The 23940-nt window shown below is 38.1% G+C and overlaps 1 protein-coding gene across 3 annotated transcripts; it reads right to left on the bottom strand.

Annotated features, from left to right (window-relative positions):
- Positions 1-1758: 1758 nt before the first annotated feature.
- LOC127426715 (F-box only protein 11) lies at positions 1759-23773 on the bottom strand. 3 transcript variants are annotated; one of them, XM_051673683.1, is made up of 23 exons: positions 23456-23771; positions 19863-19932; positions 19195-19322; positions 19009-19090; positions 18735-18879; positions 18006-18135; positions 14541-14624; positions 14287-14419; positions 14070-14176; positions 13742-13853; positions 13264-13370; positions 12817-12954; positions 12506-12723; positions 12108-12288; positions 10551-10673; positions 10384-10469; positions 10165-10241; positions 9816-9959; positions 7717-7827; positions 4409-4516; positions 4197-4305; positions 4010-4108; positions 1759-3735 (listed from the first exon to the last, which is right to left on the bottom strand). In XM_051673683.1, exons 3-23 carry the CDS (start codon positions 19300-19302, stop codon positions 3606-3608), a joined length of 2532 nt encoding a protein of 843 aa, XP_051529643.1. In that variant the 5' UTR covers positions 19303-19322; positions 19863-19932; positions 23456-23771; the 3' UTR covers positions 1759-3605. The 3 variants fall into 3 exon arrangements, 2 of the variants coding, with proteins under 2 accessions (XP_051529643.1, XP_051529642.1); XM_051673682.1 differs by lacking the exon at positions 19863-19932; XR_007894846.1 differs by lacking the exons at positions 1759-3735; positions 4010-4108; positions 4197-4305; positions 19863-19932 and adding an exon at positions 7482-7586 and having other exon boundaries at positions 4416-4516; positions 23456-23773.
- Positions 23774-23940: the final 167 nt, after the last annotated feature.

Genomic DNA, 23940 nt, shown 5'->3' with positions numbered 1-23940 from the left:
AAAACCCTAATAAATTGACTTTACTCAACTGATTAACGCATTCCCTCAATTGAACTGAGAAACAGCGTCTCCAAAACTTGTGTAATTAAGTTAACTTAATTTGGAGTTCATATAAAATTAACTAAACTATTGAAGTTAGGTAACTAGATGCAAGTAGACTTAACCTCAGATTTGCTATTTAAATACTAATAATTTTAGTTGCATTGACTCAAATTTAGATCATACAATAACACAGCTCAAATAAATAAGATTATAACCGATTCTAGGTCAATGATAAACTTAATTCTCTGCTGAAATGCATATATACTGTACCTGTACTACAGTTGCACATGCACAAGGTGAACTGAAAGAGTTAACAGTGTCCAACTTGACCTAAGGGGACACAGATCACCCTTAGTGTCATCACACTAAACAACTATTTGCAACAAAACAACAAATAATTCTATATAATAGCTAAAACTTCTATGAATTCTTAATAAAAACAACTTAAATGTCCCCATAAGTTCCCTTTGACCAAGGAAACATAATTAAATAATTCAAATGCAAGGGATTATGGGATTTCCCCATAGCCTCAGCTTTTGTTCTCAATTGTTTGAGTTATAAAAAGTCTATATATTTTTTACATAAGTTTAAGGAACATAAACATTTTAGTTATGAGTCCAAAACTAGACATTTCAAGTAAGCTTAATTAAGACAACTTATTTCTTCCAGTAATGACAACATTAGGGTTTACAGTGTATTGATAGTATTAGATGGAAAAGCTGCCAATATGTAAGTGACACAAACCTTTAGATTAGCCTGCATATGACCCAAACCTCAGGTGTGTAATGCTAACCGTATAAAGTACTCTCAAAATTAGTACTCCAACTGTTCCGTCGAATAGGCTTTTTTGTGTTTCTATGAATCTTAGAACCTAAACACAATCTTAACTGTTTAACAGATTTATGCCATACAGCACCGACAACATTTGAACATACTGTCGATTATTGTCCTTAAGTTACAGTAGTGGCAAGCCTGCATTGCAAAACAGACATTATGAATATGATGTATTATCTCATGCTTGAGGAACGAAAAAAAAAAGCCAGTATGAACTATTAAAATACAAGTACTTGAACACAGAGAGTGTCAGCATGAAACAAAAAATATATATACTGTATATAAATGGCAATGCAGTTCAGAAGGTTTTTATCCATTCACACTGGCTCTGATAGGCTCGTTTAGGTGTTTTGCCCATTATGTGGCCCATATTTACACAGGAATTGATAAATGCCAAGGTTTTATGAATTGAGTCAATAATGGCCTAATCTTATCAGACTAGATAAAGCCCAGTGAGCATACTGCTGTAAAAAGTCTCCTACAGCACAAGTTGCTGCTTTGAGGACATTGCTTATGATATTTGCACATGTAATGCAGAGTACTTGGTGCACAAGATTATACAGCTCAAGATTTTACAGTAAGGCAACACCTGTAATCAGGGTGGGTTTAGTCTTATAATAACTGTAATCATATCATGTTTAACAAGCTCTTGAAGGTAGTATACTATTTTGTTGACAATATGTTAGGGGCTTTTATAGCTTTATGGACAGGAAGGTAGGCTGTTTTTTGTTTTCCTCAGGAATTTTCAAAAAAAAGCAATACAACCAAAGATAAGGTGTTTACAAAAGCAAACTTCCTCTTTGCATGCCCAACCATAGGCTTCACGCTGCACACCCCCCCGGAACATGTTCCTAAAAATCAACAAAATCAAGAACAACTGGCTTTGATCTAATAAAGTTTATTTTCTTAAAAATGACCAGTTTCTGTCCTTTTATAGGAAATGAAACCCTTTTTAAATTCATACTAGCATCTACATAATGGTTATTGAAGACTTCACAATATATTAAGTCTAGATGTTATGGTACACATGCATAAAATTCAGGCTGCATGAGTAGCCACAGTCACCACAATACACATAGATGGAGTTTGAGGGGCAAAAAGACAATGGGGCTGTAAAGATACTTGTCTCAGATTCAAAGAGGCCAAAGGCCTCCAACATAACCAACTCCAGCAAGGTTTTTCAAACTCTATACCATACAGGCACAAGTAAGGCCATGGGCCCAAAACAATACAGTAAAAATAAAAAAATCAGAAAAGTGGTGTTCATTTTCTATGGCCACATGGACATTAAATGATATGTTTTTAGGATTGTTTTAAATAAAACTATTGTTTTTACATTCAGCTCAAGATTAATGGTCAAACATGTTTCACAATTCTTTGGGCCCTTGGTTAACACTTCAAACTGCTTGGAGACTATAGCTCCAAATATTTAGAAAGGGAACTATTAGAGATAAATACAATAGGTAAAAATAACCCTTTTTCTAATAATGGCAGCAACAAAGATGATGCAAACACTCCTGAACCTGCACAACTGTAAGTTGAACAAAGTTCTACACATCAATAAGTCACTTAAAAGAAGATAACTTAAAAAGGTAAACTTATTAAAAAATAAAATGCTGGAGGACAATTTAGTGTTAGTTTTCTGATCTTTTCTTTGTTATTCCTCTTTCACAGAAAGAACTTTATGCTGAGACGCGAGTATGATTACAGCTAACCTAATGTGTGCTAACAAAAAATATTAATAACAATAATAACAATATATAATAAAATAAAAGACATTCAAATACAGTAAGATTTTTTTTGCCCGAAAATACAAAACTACATGAGAAAGCATTAAAATCATATTTGTAGATCAGAATAACGTATTAACATATTTAAAAAAAAAGCAAGTGCTAATCACATTTTTTTAATATACATATGTATGTGTATATTTATATATATATATATATATATATATATATATATATATATATATATATACACACACACACACATACACACACATATATATATGTGTGTGTGTATGTATGTGTGTGTTTGTGTATATATATATATATATATATATATATACACACACACACATACATATATCTCAGCACATTTGCTGTCAGAAAACAGTCGGAGGAAGCCATAGTGGTATGGCTCTGCCTTTATTCTGAGAAACCACTATCTATAATTCCTAGTTGCTCTGATCACGCTCAGGTCTGTACGTAAACTGCAGCAGAACTCTTTTTGAATCTCCACATAGCACTAAAGTTGCACAGGGCAGGCGCGCAGCATAGGGCTATGCAGTTGGAAGGACCGAAGCAAGTCTACTCCCCTTCCAATCTCAATACTACTGTGGCGCCGACCTCCATAATCTCCAAAATCCTGAGTCAACATATTGCTTCACAATATTTTACTCTTCCATATTTTCTGTTGTTCTCCCAACCATCATTTCTTTGTACGCTGAGAGTGAAGTAATTAGAATTCCTTGAATCCATTTGCATCAAGTCAGCGAAATACAAGAGTCTGCATCCAGTACTGAGGCAGCTTTACACAGTTTCGGAGTTCTGCATTTTATCTTTCCAAAGATAGTTTCTATTAAAATGATTCATTCATAGTCTGACACTTTAGTAATCCAAACACACTTCGCACATCAGGTCTCTCTGGCCCAGAAATGGCAGGCGCACTGGATTTGTAGGCAGGTAAGAAAGACCAGGGTGCTGTGATGGAGGATGTGTTCGATCTCAGTTGTGCTGTAACGTGTTGGATTCTATGGGAGGTGCGGAGTCATACAGAGTGTCTGTGTCATGGGTTGGCTCTCCAGCCAATGTGCAAGGATTGGACAACGTACCCGCTCCACAATCACAGAAAAACCTAAACAGGGCAGATTATAAAAGGGATTAGAGCAGATTAATCGGTCTTCACTAAATCTTACAGAACTTGTAATTCTGTAATTTGACTGCAACTATGGCTACACTCATAGTTTTATTATACTAGAAGATAAGGATAAAACAAAAGAACTTGGAATATTTTTATACATTTCTTTGGAAAAAACTTAAGAAAACTTAAAAGAATAATTTAAGAAATTAATAGAAACTAAACCAAGGTAAAATGCAACGAGATTATCATAAAGGTAATGCACACTGACCTATCATGCCGTATAAACTCCACATCATGACCTTGGTGGCACTTCTTAATACAATTCACACAAATTGCATTTCTGTCTGTTGTGTTACAGGTGTGACACCTAAGACAAGACAATGGAACAGGGTGAAATACAGCAATATCTTTTGGTTTTCAAAGCAGACTATATTAAGTTGCCTGCCTTTGATTACCTGTAGAAATCGTGCATGGGGTAGCTGGTGTAACTGGAAATCTTGTACAGGCACTGACCTCTGCTTACAGCCTTTTCTATGGCATCTTGATTGTTCATGATTTTATTATCTAGAGAGTTTTGAAAAACATTAATATTAAGGGATATGTTATTTAGGTAAAGAAAAAGTCAGTCAGCTGAGTGTCACTGATGATTGTCAATGATGAAGTTTACCTTTCATTGTAACGTTGACACCAGAGGCTAGAAATAAGCCTCCAAATCTATTGTTGAATATCTGATTGCCTTCCAAAGTTGCTGTGGCATGGTTCGTGATTTCAATGCCTACAGGGGAGGTTAGAGGGAGAGTGAGAGGTTGCTAGGATGAATAGATCATGGCACAAACTACACAAATCCAATTTCCAATGGACACCAGGGGCTCTATTTTCATGAGTGCGCAAAGCGCTGCGCTACGCACAACAACCTTGCGTTACATCTTATCCCATTTTCGTTAGTGCTAATTCTAAGTGCAATTTTCAAGTCAGTGCAAAGTGCAAGTGGGCATGTTTGCACTAACTGAGGGTGTATGTGTGCAAACTGTGGGTGTGTGGTGCAAAGCGCAATTTGCTATTTTCCTGAGAAACAGGTCATTGCACTAAGACGTTTCAAAAGCCGGTATGAAAATTGACATTTGCTTATCTACGGTATTGAGAAAAAAATGCAACAGGACAGAGAATCTCACCTGCACGTGCGCATCTCCTTTCCTCCTCGAATGCCTCTCAGACTCGTCAATTTGCGCCACACACACATATGCAGTGGAGAAAATGTCAGCGAGAAGCAAGGCGAGGGGGTCTGACATAAGTGAGTTTGTGTGCGAGTTAAAGCAATGTTTCTCAACTGCTGGGTCGCGACCAAAAGGACTGGGTCGCGGACAGCAGGGAAAGAACAATGCCATGGTTCTCCCATTGAAGATATTTCAGCGGCCATCCAAGTGATAGCCTATTTAGGACTGCCGAGGCAGATTTAATGATAATCTCGCAATCAGCTAAAGGCTTCTCATCTGCACTTTCACACGAGTGTAACGGAACCAGCTCGCGATCATGATCTGCTCGTGCAACAACTGGGCTTCCCTCGATATTGCGGCGCACAGACCTCAAAACTTATGTGACCAATTTCAATTCTAGTGAGACTTTTCTAGTTTAATGCATTACAGAGGAATCAATTCAAACCTCTCAATGAGTAGACAGCCCTGACATGCCAAACAGCACTGAGGAAAAGAGCAACACTGTGCTGTGCGCACATTTTTTTTCATTATACATCATCACCTTTACAAAATTGTTTCACAATTTTACATGAGTAAAAGTAACTGTTATATTTTGACAAAATGTTACAGTTTCATATGTAATAATCTAAAAGGTAGAATCTAATAGATTTTATATCAACAGCAGCAGTTGTAGTTAAAGTTTCAAGATATGCTTTAAGCTAGTATTTATTTTCTCATAAATACTATAATTTTTTATTATTATTACTAATATTTAAGACTAGCTACACTGATCTAACCATGGTAATGGAGCATTTCCTCCTGTGTAATATGTATGTTCTGTTTGAATTATGTTTGAAATTAGAAACAAACGGGATAATAATGGGCTCATAGCCTATAAATAAATAAATATACTCTTCAATTTTTAAAAGGGGGGAGAGAAAACATCCTGTCGCTTTTGTTGATAATGTCAACAACAAAAATAATATCACTTGATGCATGTCCTTGTACTTGAAAACCATGAACATTGACTCCAGCCAGGTCTCCTAAGCAACCAAATTGGTCCGGTTGCTAGGGAGGGTAGAGTCACATGGGGTAACCTTCTCGTGGTCGCTATAATGTGGTTCGTTCTCGGTGGGGCGCGAGCGTGGTTGCCGCGGATGGCATGAAGCCTCCACACGCGCTATGTCTCCGTGGCAACGCACTCAACAAGCCACGTGAATAGATACGCGGGTTGACGGTCTCAGACGCGGAGGCAACTGGGATTCGTCCTCCACCAACCGGATTGAGGAGAATCACTACGCAACCACGAGGACTTAAAAACGCATTGGGAATTGGGCATTCCAAATTGGGAGAAAAAAAAAAAAACATGTACAAACCTATGCAACGTAAAAGGAAATGTGACCCAGGATAAATTAAATACTGGTTACGTTTTTACTATGGTGGGTCGCCAATTTGATTTCCAATGTAAAATCTGAGTCCTGAAGCAAAACCAGTTGAGAACCACTGAGTTAAAGGTACAGACAGGAGCAGTCTGGCTGCACTGTCACGCACTTACAGTATATGTTAATTATTAATAATCATAGGACATTACTTTAAAAGCTCACACAGCTTATGTTATTTTTCATTTAGTAGTTAATTTAACATGCTATGCTAACATGTAAACTAACATGCTTTAGTCATATAACATGTTATAGTTACATGCTATTTTTTGTTATGTTTATAATTCGGTTTATTATTATAATTCTGTTAGCTTATTTATTCTATTTATTTTTCAAAGGGTTTATTTTTTTTAAACATACTTCAATTTAAAAAATGGTTTCAAGTTTCAATTATAATAAAGTGTTTGCTCAACCAAATAAAAAAAAAAACCTTCTGTTTTCACTCCTTTAAGGGTCATTGTAACTGATAATAGTAATTGTGTAATACCATATACCGCGATATTTTCTGAGACGGTTTTGTACCGTGAAAATCTCATACCATTGCAACCCTAGTCAGTAGATGAAAATAATTAATAATTCATACATTCCCTTTCATTTAACGGAGCGTACATCCAACTCTTGTCGAGAATAACATTTAAGCATTTAAAAGGAGCATGTCCATATTTCTATTATTCTAATTCATTGCATACAGTCCGAGACCGTCAATCAGCGCATCTTATCACGTGGCTTGTAGCGCGTGTGGAGGCTTCACGGTATTCTCCGCGGCATCCACGCACAACTCACCACGCACCCCACAGAGAGCGAGAGCCACATTATAGCGACCATGAGGAGGTTAACCCGTGACTCTGCCCACCCTAGCAATCGGGCCAATTGGTTGCATAGGAAGCCTGACTGGAGTCACTCAGCACGCCCTGGATTCGAACTTGCGACTCCAGGTGTGGTAGTCAGCGTCTTTACTTGCTGAGCTACCCAGGCCCCCCAAGAACCTCAGAATTTAATTGCACTTAACCCAGCCCATTAGCGTATTGCAAGAGCGATTTCAACAAACCCACTTGCGCCTAGACTTAGCGCATGCTTGCAAGAAAATACCAAAACTTCATGGCCATACCATTGACTTTGTACTTATGACTTATGGCATAGCGCTGCACTTAGCGCTAGTGCTCTTAAAATAGGGCCCCAGAACTCCATATCTCCAGAGTATGTTCCATTCACACTATAAATAAATAAATCTTTATTACTGCACAATTTAATGTTAAGACATTAGAATATTTCTTCATCATAGTGTATTGAAGACCACCGCTGTGGCAGCACTTACACAGCTATGACCTAAACCTTCTACTGACCTGCAGCAAAACCGTCAAATATCCGGTTCTTCCGCAATACCGGGTGGCTGTTTGTGCTGATGAGAACACCAGCCTGTGCATTCCTGAAGATGTCATTTTCTTCCAACAACCCTGAGCATGAATATGCAGACACTGCTATTAGTTTAATAAGGAACACTATGATAATGATTAAACATTCAGATGCAATAGGTACATGCATCCATTATATTACATGGGTTGCTTCTTTGTGTTGTGAAGCATCTGTGAATGGTCACAAATTGTGTGATTTAGTTCTCGACTATACTTGATTTGTATCTTGGAATCTGCTCTGATTATAATTCTACTATATACAGGGTTCGTACAGATGCTTCAAAGTTAAATTCAAGGACTTTTCAAGCACATTTTTATTTGTTTTCAAGGACTATGCTCGAAATGTCATTAAAACAAATTATTTTTGTTAATTTAAAATAAAAATATTTTAACCATACAGTTAATTTATTTTTATAAAACACCACTTATTACAAGTACAACAATGAGCATCTTTAACTACATATTCTCACAGTAACAATTCTTGGGTCATTCATGAAGAAACTGATGTGCAGTTGTAGTGTGCTCCCTTAAAATGCACTCACACTATGACTCGTGCTGTGTTTCATGTTTTCTAAAGTCACAACAGATTTATGTGAGGACCTGACTGAAACTGCAAATGGGTCATTCTCAAATTTTGACTTTCCAACTTACAAAATATTGCAATTTAGTTCCGTTTTTGCCTATATACGCTGAGGGTAAATATTTTGTAACATGTTGACATTAATTTTTATTCATAAAGGACAAATGGCTGTTGTTCTTTCTTTTATTATTTAATTTTGTTTCACGAACGAAGCAAGTTAACACTAAGTTAACACTAACGAGGGTTAAATGGGGTACAACACCAAATATTTTTGTGTGAAAAAATTAGTTAAAATGTGAATTAATAACTTCTTAACATGCTGGGAAAAATCACTATATGCATATTTAAGTGGCCTCTGAACTTTGACCTTAATTATTTTCTACAACTTTTTGTATTACATTTTTAAAAAAAAAAAAAAATAATTTTTTTTTTACATTAATAAAACCAATAACATTCAACAAACATTCTTTTTAAATTATTAAAATTATTATTAATAATTTTGTTTTGCTTTTTTGCACACTTGTTCGGCCTTGCACTAATGCTTTTATTAAAAATAAGTACAAAATAAATACACAAATAACTTCACGTCATAGAAGTGGTGTAACAGATGAAGGGAACAAGGATTTTTTTTTTCAGGCAATTAACAATTTCAAATATATTTTCTAAAAAATCTGCAAAACAGAGTAAAGCCATTTCATATCATTAAAGGTTGTTATAAAATTATGTTATTATAATTTTTTTTTTGTTTTTTGTTTTTTCGCTATTTGAAAGCATTTTCATGACTAAAAAAGTCAAGGGACATGACTGTCTCAACATATTTTGATATTGACCTAAATGTTGCCAGAAATAACCTATTTTGTGAGACACAAAGCTTTCTTTACACAAGGGGGCGCTAGATGGCTCACAAAACCGAATCCTCCATTGATCTGCATTCAAATCATTCAAAACGTTTTACATCTCATATAATTTTTTCACTCTGGAGAGTAAATTGTAATTAAAACTGATAGTTGCAAGGATTCATACTTGTTAAATTCACCACAGCAGTATCAATAAAATATATATATTTTTAAATCCTCCAGTAACAATTGATTGTGATTTGCCCATTCTGAACAGCGCTGCCAAAAGTAACAGGTGTCACGTGACAGCGCTGTCCATGCGCTGCCTGCTTCAGCAGCGGTCTAGTGGTCTGTTGTCATGTTTTTCCGAAAATAAATACATTTAATTTATTAAATGATTTAAGCAACGTATTTTAAGATTTTCTATAATTCAAGAATTTTTTAAGCACCTCTTCATAAAAATTGCTATTTTCAAGGGTTTTCCAGGACTTAAATTTGAAAAAGTCAAATTCAAGTACTTCAAGCACCTTGTACGAACCCTGTATATATTAGCCTCATCTGGTACAGTATTTCCTATACTTTACAAACAAAGAGATCTTCCTCTCCATTCTTACCCCTCCCACCATTGAATATGCAAATGCCCCCATCCCGACCATCATGGATCTTATTCCTGCGCAGCGTGGGGTTGCTGTCCGTCTTAATCCACACCCCCGCCATGGCATTATCAAAGATCTCATTGTCCTCGATGAAGCCCAGCCCTAATAAAAGAACACCGCATCATGTTAAATATAAACAACAATAAGCAGAGACCCTTGCCTCTCTCATAACTGGGCAGCACAATGTAACAAAATTATAAAAACTCTCAACAGATTTCTACTTGCTTTCACACAAGAGGGATTACTCAGACACAAGCTTCATGAGTAAGAGACAAATGAAGAAAGAGGAGACAGAAACAGAACTTACCCGAGTTGTAAACAAGGATGCCCCCATTTTGCCCTCCCCAAATTTTGTTTCTTCTGATTTTTGGATTGCTTCCAGTTCTTTGTTTACAAATAGAAAGGGGGGAAAAAAATCAATCCTGTACAAAATGTATCCAATATAAAAATGCATTACAATTTTTACTTTCAAGAGTCTTAAACTCTTTGTTCCCTCGGAGCAGAAATGCAATTACTTCCTTCCTACCTGATCTGGACTCCAGAGTACATGTGATTGTAGATATCATTATCTTCCAGTACTCCGTGTCCGTTGTCGTAGAAATACACCCCAACCTTTTCAGAGAAATAACAATAACTTCAGAACAGGGAAGAATGAAGCCAGGATGAGATCAAAGTCAATTTAAAATCTCAAACCTGTTTGCCGCTGTGTATCCTGTTCCTCCTGAGCACTGGCGTGCTTCCTGTAGTCACCCACACACCTGCCAGAGTGTTGCTGTACACCTCATTCTCCTCTATTACACCCTGGCCTTTTTCATGCTACAGACAACCGAAGAAAATCGATAGAACAGACATAATTAAGCTGTGAACAGACTAGGGATGTAGACGTTAAACAATTAACCAAGTTACTATACTATTGCTTAAAAAAAGATTATTGTTTAACAATAAACAACGAATGTAAGCTAAATTGATGAGTAGGCCAAGTTACAAGTGAGGGCATTTTCAGACCTGTAGTTCATTTGATTTGTACCGAAACGGGCTAAAATTGTTACATTGTTGCACTTTCTTCTTGGTTTGGTTCGCTTTCACAAGGTAACATTTCGTGTCAATAAAGTCACATGTGAGCAAGCTGTCCCCTGTTGGTCACAATATTTGTGTGCTGTTCCGGGATTTAGCGCATCCATTGATATACCTGTTAAAATGATAAACCAGTAAAAATTTGTCAACTGCTAAAAATTTTCGAGTATTGTTTATGTTACGCTATGCAAAACGTCACCGAATTATTCAGAACACGCTGCAAATAAACGTTATCCGACACACTGATGATACAAATTGTAAAATTTACGTCATGGTTATTTTTTTCCATCATTAGTTGCTTTTGCATTATTTCTGCATTGGAAAGTGCCTGTTCTCACAGTCACAGAGCTCGCCCTCTCTCTCTCGCTCACACAGCCACGTAAAATTGTCTGTCAAAAAGTTGCTGGCACCATCCCACCTCTGCCGCTATCCAAAAGAGAGACACGACTGTACTAAATTTACCTTAGGAATGATAAAACAGCTCTTATATTAAACGTGCAGTGATGTCTAATATAGTCGCCAAAAGGCTATATCCACATTTTGATGATGAATTACACTGATGAGCTGACCTACAGCTGTCTTCTCCTCAGATCCATCAGGTATGTTCATGGTTTTAATAGGGATATTGCTTGGTTCGTTGGGTCAGATTGCATTCTCACCACAAGTGAACCTCGGACCGCCTCGGACCAATTGTTTAAGTGCAGATCCGAGTGCGATTGCTGTGTTCATACATGCCTAAATGAACCAAACCAAGGGAGAAAACGCACCAGATTCCGAAACAAATGCTCCAAATAAGCCAGGTGTGAAAACGCCCAGAGTGCACAATAATGCACAACCCACTGTCTTCTGAGAACGTGGGATAATTTCATCCATTCTGAAAGTAATCCCTAGTTTTTTTTAAATGACTGAAGTGGAATACAGATAAATGTTTTTGTATCTTAATTACATTAAACATTTACAAATGTTTTCATTACTACCCAAGCCTGCATGTATGGCGGGTCAGATGTTAGGCTTATTGGTTAAACAAATAACAATAAAAAATGGTCTGTGATCAGAATGAGCCAAAATTTGCATGTTTAAGCAGTATAGATTGTGTGTACATTATCGTTCTGTTCACGATCCTTACTGTATTATGATCAGTGCTGAACAAGTCATCAAATTATTGTGCGTGTTTACCACATAGATTCCTCCATGCTGCCCGTCATGAATCTTGTTGTGTCTCACTATAGGACAGCTGTTCGTTCTGATCTGAATGCCAGCAAGGGCATTTCCATAAATATCATTTCCCTCAATGAGGCCCCTCCCATCACCAAATATGTAAACGCCTCCTTGGTTGCCGTTAAAGATGGCATTTCCCCTAGAATAAGAGCAGACAACTTATTTAAAGCTAATCAAAAAAATGGCATGATATCCACAATTCACAGTGTGCTGAGTGTTTAGCTAACTGATGTCAAATCCAAAATATGAAAAATACTAATTCTTTTCAAGCCTAAAAATAGCATGAATGATTTATACCAATTTGGCATTAAAAAAATAATTTCCATAATCAGTCAGTGGGGACAAGAAATACTGACCTTATAGTTGGGTCACTGTTTGAGGTGATCCATACACCAGCAAAGTTATTGGCATAGATTTTATTTTCTATGAACTGGCCTCTGCCCTTCTCATGTACATAGATGCCCCCTGTTTGGCCGTGGTGTATTTCACAACGTACCACAGTCGGGTTAGCATATGCTTTAACCTCAAACCCTGCAATCCTGTTCCTATGGATATTACAGCTCTCAAAGTAGCCCTGCAGAGGGAGACAGAGAGACAGAAATCAACTTACGGAGTACTGGCCAGAATAGATAGTCTCAGTGTGCGTACAGACGTTTGACTTAATTACCATGCCATGGTCAAAGGTAAACACTCCTACGTCTCTGCCGTGGTGGATATGATTACGTCTGATGATAGGATTGCCGTGGTTTTTTACCCAGATTCCCGCAAGCGCATTGTTTGAGATTTCATTATCTTCATAAATACCCTGTAACATAGCAGCACACAGTTAAATGTTTTGGAAGATTTTTTTAAGATGCAAAAAAACAATATAAAGCATACCCTGATTATAGAACATAAATATAGTGATTAATATTAAATCCAGCTGTTAGTAGATAGTGTAATAGTCTGGTCTGCAACTGAATGATATATAATACACAGAATAAGTTACCTAAACTGTGATATGCAGTATTCTTACCAAACATGCTATCAAAATAATCTACTTGTTCTTTAATTACACTGAGCTTTGTCATTTAACCACTATGTAATTGTACAAACAGACATTGAAGTTTCCTACTTGAGCATGATCAGTGATGTACAGCCCAACGTTTTCACAATCACTGATGTTGCAGTGTTTGATGGTAGGACTGGCACCCTGACCACTTACACACACAGCTGACCCCACTGTGCGGACAGTTACAGAGAGAGATAGAGAGGAAGAGAGACAAATGAATATATCTCAAATTATTTATATGCTTATGCAACACATATTTATCATAGTAAATATGCTGAATATCAAATCAAAGAATTTAGGACAAATATTTGTCCCTGATGCCTAACTACCCAGATTAGTGTGATGTCAGGATATATTATGATCCAAAATCTTTTAAAAGCCCCCAATTAAAATATTTTTTTATCATAATATATCCTAACATTGCACTAACCTGGGTAGCTAGGTGTCAGGGACAAATATATTTCCTAAATGTTTTATGGCATGATATTTTTTGCCAAAGCGGACATGGTTGATTGCGTTGTATTGACTAAGTGGAATGTACCTGTGCAGGTGCTGCGGATGACACAGTGGTCAATGTTGGGACTGCAGTTAACTGTGATCTCCAAACAGTGGTGAGCATTATGGTGCTGGGCTGATTTATCATCAGGGTTGAACTGTGGGTAAAATAATACAAAGGATCAAAAAACAGTTATGCAACAATTTCTTATAAAAAGCGTCACGTGTCTTAGGTGAATAAGAGCCAGCAGCATTATCGCAATTATTTATTAATGCGATCACTGAAGAGGGCTGAATAGAGAAGATAATGTGCTGAGAAATAATCAAAATATTTAAATAACCTCAAATGCAATAGAAAAATCTGTTAGACTTACTCTGATGGTCATGTAGCCCACATATGCATCTTCAGATCCCTCCATAAACACAAATGTTGAATCTCTAGTGTTTTCAATAACAACCTTGTCAGCTACCTTCCCTGAGGCTGGATGGATGAAAACAGGGGTGTATATGACTTTAGTACAAGGTAAAGGCTGAAAAGTTTAAGATATAAAAGGTAAAAATATTAGGTAAAATAGGGTTCATCATGTTCACCTGCGCCAATCATTGTGATGGGGGACTCAATGTAGATCCATTCATCTGTGTAAATGCCAGAATGGACAAATATCAGGCCATCAAAATGGGCCTCCTGCACCCCTCCCAGTGCATCCTCGATGGTGTCATAATACTGCAAACCATAACAACATTGCCATCACAATGGAGCTGAAAATGGTTCAATGCATGTACTGAATTTTGTTTAAAGAAATGAAACTGCTAAAGGAAATTCATTATAGGTTAAAGGACCATACCAGCATATTCTCTCTGCCTTTATATCTGGCTGGATTACTATAAAAGTGTTCTGCAAATCCAGGCTTTACATGTGCTCCTTTATACTGTGGAAGGAGAAAAATACAAAAGCAGAGGCTTAAAAAAAATTATCCAATGAACATTTTCCACATTCTGTTGTGTTACATTTCAGGCCCTGGTATTAACAGTCTCTGGTGAGCTGAGTAAGTGGTCACAAGTGGTCTGCCATTTGTGATTGGATCACCCAAGAAGCACTTGAATACCAGACCCAGAGGGCCTTAGATATGACATTTGAAGAGTTCAGAGCCTTTTTACACTGTGACAATTACAAAACAAAAGGCATCACACTGGAAAAATCATCCATACACAGTCTTAAGGCCAAAGTATTCTTTGGCTGTCCGCGTTGGTGATCGCTCCGTGCACAGTATGTGTGATGCAAACTTAGTCATCGGCACAGTCTGCGCGAACAGGATTTCTCGAAACGCGGACAGTTCTGTGAGCATCGTTGCACATATGCCTAGGGATGCCGTGATTATACAATTTCACTATTAACTGCGATATAAAATGTCACGGTTAACTTAACCACAAGAATTTAGAATCCACAGTTAAACCGTGAAATACTTTTAGATGTGGCAAAAAATATATACATAACGTATAAATATATAAGAGAGTTATTCATAAGATTTTGTAAGCCTAAATGTGAAAACTCTTGTGTGGGTACTGGAGCTCTTGCTATGGTTACGGATGGTGGCCATGTGGTGCTTAGCCAGGTGTCGGAGACTGAACGTGAATTTTCACTGGGGCTACTACACACAAACTCCAAAATATAACCGAAGAATTCAATCTACCAGACCCATATCCACCAAAAAAGTGACTTGCATCAGCTGTTTGGGAGCACTTAAATGACTGACTGAAGACGACGGATGTAAATTAGGCAGACAGAAGTCAAGGAAAGAAACAAATCCTACAAATGGGACAGGATGCTCCACAAGTCATCCAATAACAAACTAGTGAGTTTAATATTTTTAGCTGTGGTGATTTTAAAGTGATGAATTAAAGATGCCACTTTTTGTAATGTTTGAGTGCGTTGACATTGCGCGGTGCATTGCGTGTTGTTACTATCAGCGAGTAAACTTTGAAAAGTTGCATCTTCATCCTCATTATTTAAAGCAATGCTTCTGTACAAATTAATCTAATTCAACAATAAATGTAAATTTTTGTCATTATCAGACTTTAAATTGCCTGCTGTGAGCAATGTTCCCATTATTATGCATAGTCCACAGGTTTAATTGTAAGGTGTTGTGGACAGTAATTTTAGTCTGTTGCCGATTCTTTATGTTGGGGTGTCTGACAGACAACGGACCGCTTTAATAATCTGTTGAAGAAAAATTTTTTGGATGACTTGCACTAGGCTACATGATGCTCACCCACAATAATCTTGCATTTACGCACTTTTGAAGCACATCACTGAGCTCGGAATGCACATAAGCGGTGTCGTGCTCTAGATTAGAGCACCTCTTATTATATACCTCCTATTTATGTTTTTTTATTTTATTTTAGGAATGCCCTTAGCGTCCACTAGGGCTGCACCTAACGATTATTTTTTTTTTTATCGATTAATCTAACGATTATTTTTCCGATTAGTCGATTAATCTAACGACTAATTTGCCGATTATTCTAAAGATTTTTTTTAATTATTACTTGATTAATATAACAATTAATTAACCCAAAATAAATATACAAAACTTGTTTCAATATTTTATTAAATCATCTTGTCTTAAACACAAACAAATGTACAAGAAACAAAGTGTGCACTGCAGGGCATTATGAATGCAAACTTTAATAGAGTGAAAAAGACACTATTAGCATAACATAAGTATATATATATATATATATATATATATATATATATAAATAAATAATTTCCAACATTCTTTTGAATGTCCATGTACTAAAATCAAATATTTGATGTCATGAGTGTAACTATTACTTCAGTATACTTCATTAACTACTACTATTATTTTGAATTGCCATGGAAAATGAAGCAATGTGATAATTTTACCTGGTCACAAAAGTAGTCCGTTAATTTACCTGATGAACTTTCACCTTTTGCTGACCCTTTATGCTTCGCAGAGCTAATGTGTGCTTCTAAATCACTTGCACCTTTATTAGCAACTGACACATAAGTGCCAGCTTTACATGTCATACATTCTGCTTCCCACGGATCTCGACCTGGACGAAAGCATGGGAATTTTTTGTGTAATTCTTCCGTAAATTGCACTTTCGTTTGCTGTCAAGCAACTGTTTGATGCTGAACACAACAGCGCTTTGCGAGTTCGCGGAGAGATTGACAGGCAGGAATTTGGCCAATAGTTGCTGCAAGCGTCTTATAATTGACCAATTGGTGTGCGAGAAGGCGGGACTTTCAAAGAGGGGTTAAAGCAATGCAAATATGCACGCACACACAGTGAAGTATTAGACCAGATGCACATCATAATGCAACTAAAGCCAAATCTCGGACATTTTCGCAAATTTAGAAATCCCGGCCGGACGCTTTAAGGTCCGAAAAAGAGGACATGTCTGGGAAAAAGAGGACGTATAGTCACCCTAGGTTAGCAGCGGTGCAGAAATTACTTTTAACATGGGGGCGATGAGGAAACATTTAGAAAATCAATTTAAAGTGACTACTACTAACAGAAACACGTGTTGTAATACTAAAATGTCATGCTTGGGTGGGGACAAAAAGTTAACAGGACTTACGGTGCTGCCTTGCTGCCGTCTTGACAAAGCGCTCTGGGATGCTTTCGCTTCAAGTGTTCGTTCATGGCGGTTGTACTGCTGTGATAAGCCATTTCCAATTTGCATAGCTTACACAGCACCACATTGTTGGGTTTCTGGCTAAAATACTCCCACGCTTTAGATGACCGTAGGCAAGTTTTTTTTAGCTGCAGCTTGTTCTTCGTGGAATCCATACTTAAACCGGGCGCTGCCATTTTAATTACTCCATTGCGACGCGCCGACGCATGTTATGTAAATCGACGTATTTCTGTAATCGATGACGCCGATGAATCGTCCCAGCCCTAGCTTCCACATATCCCCCAGAAATATGTCCACTAAGATGTTCAATTGTAATATGATATGCATTTTTCGCATCAGCGCTGTTGCATAATGAAAAATAGAAAATAATCGTAAAACCGGTTAATCATGATTTTTTTTTCTCAGACAGTAATCTCACCGTCAAAAACTCAGACCGCGGCATCCCTACATGTGCCTGCCGTTGACTTTGCTAAAAGAGTATAGCAAAGCAGTCGTAGTGTGCATGCCTTGAACATGTTCATATTCATTCACAGTCAGAAGAGTATACTTTGACAGGCAAAGCGGTCAACCGGTCGCAATCCAATCAGGAACACACAAAAACAAAGTATATCCCGGCCTTTACAAAGCAATACAGAAAAGCAAGCTCATACCAACTGCTGAAAGCTCTCCTTCCATGGGTTGGGCTGCTCATATTCTTCTGGGTTGATTTGGTAGAACTTCCCCGGCTCTGGATGCATCATAGGTCGCGTGTATTCAAACACTTCCATGTACAGTCTCTTCCTACGAAACAAACAGACAAAACCATCACTATCATTAAACTTCTCGGATCAGAACCATCTGAAGCAATTCTAATCATCCTCCATTTACAAAACACATTGGTGGTGGACAGGGCTGCCGATAAGGGGGGACAACTGAACCTTTTGTCCCGGGCCCGGGGGGGGGGCACAGAAAGGCTGTTCCATATTGTATAGCGCATCTAAGCGCATTCAATGGGAGACGCAGATATAAACATGGAGATTAACTATTCTAACCGTGCTGATCTTTTACATACTGACGAGATCTCGCTAATCAGAATGCAGCATGCAAAAAGGTACCAGTGACAGAACAGAACAAAAACGATGTAATAGGATTTCGCAATATTATTTATAACAATATTGCAAACACATTTCTTAGATACGGCCCAGCCCTACTGTTTAGTGATGTTATGGACAAAAATCAAGCACGTCCTCTGTGCATATTGCCATCTGTTTTAGTCTATTGGATCATCAATACCCCAAGCCTCCTCAGACCATCACAGTCTCCTAACAAATACTCCACTACAATTATGGGAAACAGTCTGTGTATCTGCAAAACAATCTAATGTAACTAAAAATTCTCACCAGAGAATGGGGTCATTTGCAAGCTCACTGAATCGCTTGCAAACGCAGGCAGCCTGGCACAGGTCCTGCTCCAGCAGGTAGGAGAAGATCTTTAGAACGACTTCATCTGGAAGCTTCTCTTGGAGATACTGCTCTGCAGGGGCGGCTAAAGTGAAGACAACAGGAGAACTAATTTTAACTACACTGCTTAAGAAAAACTCATTTTTAATATACCATGCTTGCACCCAAGTGATCGAGACCACTTTTGGAGGAAAACTAATTATAATATTCTCACCTGGCAGGTCTTGGGATTTTCCTGATACTCTTGCACGTTTCGCTCTGTGACCAAAATTTTCTGTGGCTGAAGTGGAGGCTCCCTACAAGCATAAATAACATCACATTTTAATACAATTTTTGGCTGAAAAAGATGTCAGAAGTCAGATCAAATTGCAGACTAAACAGGATTAGCTTGAGTCTTTACCTCCATACTGCTTTTTGTGGGGCACACGGTTCTTTTAGGCAACAGGGACTTTCTGCGGAGTTGGTATGGACTGTTTTGAGCTCCTGGACCAGATTCTTCTGCAACCATATCTGCAGGGATGTCCTCATCTACAGAAACAACAGGAGAAAAAAAAAAGCTTCATTCAGCAAGATATATCTAAACCTGCCCTACACAAGCTCAGTTCCAAATTCCCCCGCACACTCCTGACATCAATGTGTGCACGCAGCAAACTGTGCCTGTAGGAACAATGCGATTAACTTTGAGAGAACCCTAAGCAGTTTACCTAAGAGCCAAAGGGAAGCCCACAAAAAAGGTGCAAAGAGGATTGGTGGTAACAAGCAGGACATGAATGTAATGACAGATCAACTCTCACAAGGTAAACAGCCAGCAACTAAAACAACTTCAGTGGCCCTCTCCTAAAGCATAGCAGTAAAGATAACAACTTCCAGACATCAGTTGGGGAGAACATTACACATATTTACAAAAGGTTGAACACCTGAATCTTTCCTAAATCTTGTACCTTACCTGAAACTTGATCCAGGTAAGGTACAACATCTGCATTTTTGTATCCTGCTCTTTCATAAACTACAAATGTCAGCAAGTGCCCTACCTGTTCATCTGTTTGTGTGTGCGAGTACCCTACCTACCTGTCAATACCTGATGTACTGATCACCTGAGAGGCTTACAGTCTGTCCTTTCCAAAAGCACATTTGGCACCTGGAGACAACATCCAAAAGTGAAAGATGAGACAAGTGGATAAAGCTTGACTCTGAACTGCCTCGAATTTTGTGGCAACTCACAGCTGATTGGACCACTGGCACCAATCAACTTATAAATGACAAGACAGCCAGACATCTAAAGTGCATCTGACCAAAATATTAAACATGTGGAGGGAAAAAATAAACTTGCTAAGCATGACATTAAACCCTAATCTGTTCAAGAGGTGCTGTTTACATGAGTCTGATATCTCTCTTTCTTTTTGACTGCCAACATATGCATCTAATAAGCATCCACGTTTAAGAAAGAGGTATGAAACGAAACAGTTTGTCATGGAGAATATGCTCTTCCTCTTCGCCTTACACAGCATGCACAGATCTGAGAAACAGGACAATTGTGTGGAGCAGAGTTGGAGCGATAGTGGATTTTGCAGATACCAATAACTAAGGTGGTGGGAAAGGCTGATAACCGATTAATGGGCAAATAGTTTGTAAAATCAATTTATAAAATGTCAAAAAATAAAAATAATAATAATAATATATAGAGTTGTGCTCAAAAGTTTGCATACCCTGGCAGAAATTGTGAAATTTTGCCATTGATTTTTATTTAAGGATAGTGATCATATGAAGCCATTTATTATCACATAGTTGTTTGGCTCATTTTTAAATCATAATGGTAACAGAAATCACCCAAATGGCCCTGATCAAAAGTTTACATACCCTTGAATGTTTGGCCTCGTTACAGACACACAAGGTGACACACACAGGTTTAAATGGCAATTAAAGGTTAATTTCCCACACCTGTGGCTTTTTAAATTGCAATTAGTGTCTGTGTATAAATAGTCAATGAGTTTGTTAGCTCTCACATGGATGCACTTAGCAGGCTAGATACTGAGCCATGGGGAGCATAAAAGAACGGTCAAAAGACCTGCGTAACAAGGTAATGGAACTTTCTAAAGATGGAAAAGGATATAAAAAGATATCCAAAGCCTTGAAAATGCCAGTCAGTACTGTTCAATCACTTATTAAGAAGTGGAAAATTCAGGGATCTCTTGATACCAAGCCAAGGTCAGGTAGACCAAGAAAGATTTCAGCCACAACTGCCAGAAGAATTGTTCGGGATACAAAGAAAAACCCACAGGTAACCTCAGGAGAAATACAGGCTGCTCTGGAAAAAGACGGTGTGGTTGTTTCAAGGAGCACAATACGACGATACTTGACCATGCAGCTCATTTTTGTTCGAGTCGCAAGAAAGAAGCCAATGCCACAAATAAGCCCGGTTACAATATGCCCGACAACAGATTGACACGCCTCACAGCTTCTGGCACACTGTAATTTGGAGTGACGAGACCAAAAAAGAGCTTTATGGTCACAACCATAAGCGCTATGTTTGGAGAGGGGTCAACAAGTATTGTGCTCCTTGAAACAACCACACCGTCTTTTTCCAGAGCAGCCTGTATTTCTCCTGAGGTTACCTGTGGGTTTTTCTTTGTATCCCAAACAATTCTTCTGGCAGTTGTGGCTGAAAATCTTTCTTTGACTACCTGACTTTTGCTTGTTACACAGGTCTTTTGACAGTTCTGTTCTGCTCCCCATGGCTCAGTATCTAGCCTGCTCAGTGCATCCACGTGAGAGCTAACAAACACATTGACTATTTATACACAGACACTAACTGCAATTTAAAAAGCCACAGGTGTGGGAAATTAACCTTTAATTGCCATTTAAACCTGTGTGTGTCACCTTGTGTGTCTGTAACAAGGCCAAAGATTCAACGGTATGTCAACTTTTGATCATGGCCATTTGAGTGATTTGTTATAATTATGATTTAAAAAGGAGCCAAACAACTATGTGATAATAAATGGCTTCATATGATCACTATCCTTAAATAAAAGACAGTTTTTTTTTGTTTTTTTTTTTTGCATGATCAGTCAAAATCAATGCCAAACTTTCTGCCAGGGTATGCAAATTTTTGAGCACAACTGTATGTATATATATATATATGACAGGCACAGACAAAAAGTCCTAAATGAATAAAATCCCAGATGCAGTTTATTGTTCAACCAAAATAACCAGAAATAAATGAAGATTTGGTGCATAACACAAGACTTTTAACTATAAACAACTCTCTTTACTTTGAAATTATGAAAAAACTATCAAATGGCAACTATCACCATAGATTTTTGCCGAGAACAATAGTGCCAAAAAAAGCAACTACCGGCACCGATTAATCGGTAAAACCAATATATCGGTCTACCTCTAAAGTGGACAGTAAAATTAATTTACACTGCTCAGTGCAATACACCCCCTTTCAGAGTAATCTAATGTTAATACACAAACAATACTTTGTGCACCCTTATTAAAAAGGTCCAGTTGCATGTTAAATGTGTTTGCATGATGCTCACTTATCTCAATGAATAATTAACCTTATTACATTTTAAGGGAGAGAGTATATTTACTTCACACTCTCAGCTCAATACACACTGCTAAGGCTGGTGTTCCCATTGATGTAAACTATAAACGCAAACATATCACCTATTAGCCTACATCAAATGTTTTGTCAAACACAAAAATTAGGCTACACACAATGTAATCTATTACACTGCTAATCGTATGATCACTACTGATCTATAGCGAGTACGGCCTATTAAATGCTTGATGTGCAGAAAACAGCTACCTATCTATGAAAACCTGATGCATTTTTACACTTCATCAATAGATTTACCACACAAGAGTTAAAAGTCTATCAGTGGGGGTATGTAACCCAGCTAAAAGAGACAAAGGTTTCTGATTGATCATCGCAGATGCACCTCTACTTGCACAAACCCGGGCCTTATCCGGACTATCCAAAAACCACTCAAACAAACATTACCTATGTTATGATTCGCAATTATACACATATCTCGAACAAAACAGTCAAGACAGCTCACGTTGTGAGCCCAACTGCGCAGCTATTCACATTAGCTAGCGTTGCTACATAGCAGTGTAAACACTGTGTAACTTTAAAACTACTGCATTCAAAGCTGACTAAAATCATGAACACAATGCAGCTAACTTTGCTCAACATATTAATATGGTGAAGTAGCCAACTTGTGTTTTTCGTCAATGGATAAACTGTTGTGTGTCAGGGACACAATATCAATGGCAGCCCAAACTGGATGCAAGCAGCTACGCAGCGCAGATTTTCCTGTCTATATTCACTTCCCACGTCCCTATTTTAACTAGAAACCAAGAGAAGGGGCTTTTAATTGGGATAAATATACTTTTACCCTGCCACTTTGTTTCCAGGCTGAACGCAAACACTGAAAGGTGACAAAGTATGTAAAAAGTTAACCGTTTACGGTTCTGGCTCGTGAAGCCCAAACAAAGCGCGGCCTGGCCTGTATATGAGCCTCAACGTTTTCCACACAAGCCCGTGTAATCGGGCCGTAGGACTCCAGACTGACCGTATAATATCAGATAGCGAATGTGCCGCACACGACACGGAACTACATTGAAGCGTTGTTGGATTAAAGACCCCGTCTCACCTCCTTCTGCGTTGTTTCTTTCCGGCTGCACCGGGCGCGGCCTCGACACTCGCCTGGGTCTCCTGCTGCTCGCTCTGACGGAGTTCATTTGGCGAGGTGACTTTACCCAGAAAAAATATACTTCCCTCGGACCTTATCGCTATGTTCTTACCATTTACACAAATCTCTGGTTTGAAACAAGTCAAATCAGCTGTTTACGCCGAAAAGGACACCAACCCGGGGCAGTTTTTCTTATTCGGGGTGTTGGTGGTGTTTTTTCAGACAGCTCCCCCCTGTGCTGAGCTCCGTGTCTCTCTCTCTCTCTCTCTCTCTCTCTAGCAGGAGGAGCCATTAACACGGACACGGAGAACATGCAGAAGGGGGCACTGCTGATATTCTGTCAGAGTAACATTGATCGTATTAAAGGAATACAAAATTCCCTCATCATTTAATCACCCACATGCTGTACCAGATTTCTTTCTTTCTTCAGCAGAACACAAATGAAG

Source organism: Myxocyprinus asiaticus, chromosome 36 (genome assembly GCF_019703515.2).
Source record: "Myxocyprinus asiaticus isolate MX2 ecotype Aquarium Trade chromosome 36, UBuf_Myxa_2, whole genome shotgun sequence".
Taxonomy (NCBI): Eukaryota; Metazoa; Chordata; class Actinopteri; order Cypriniformes; family Catostomidae; genus Myxocyprinus; species Myxocyprinus asiaticus.
This window is presented reverse-complemented; position numbering and strand designations above follow the sequence as displayed.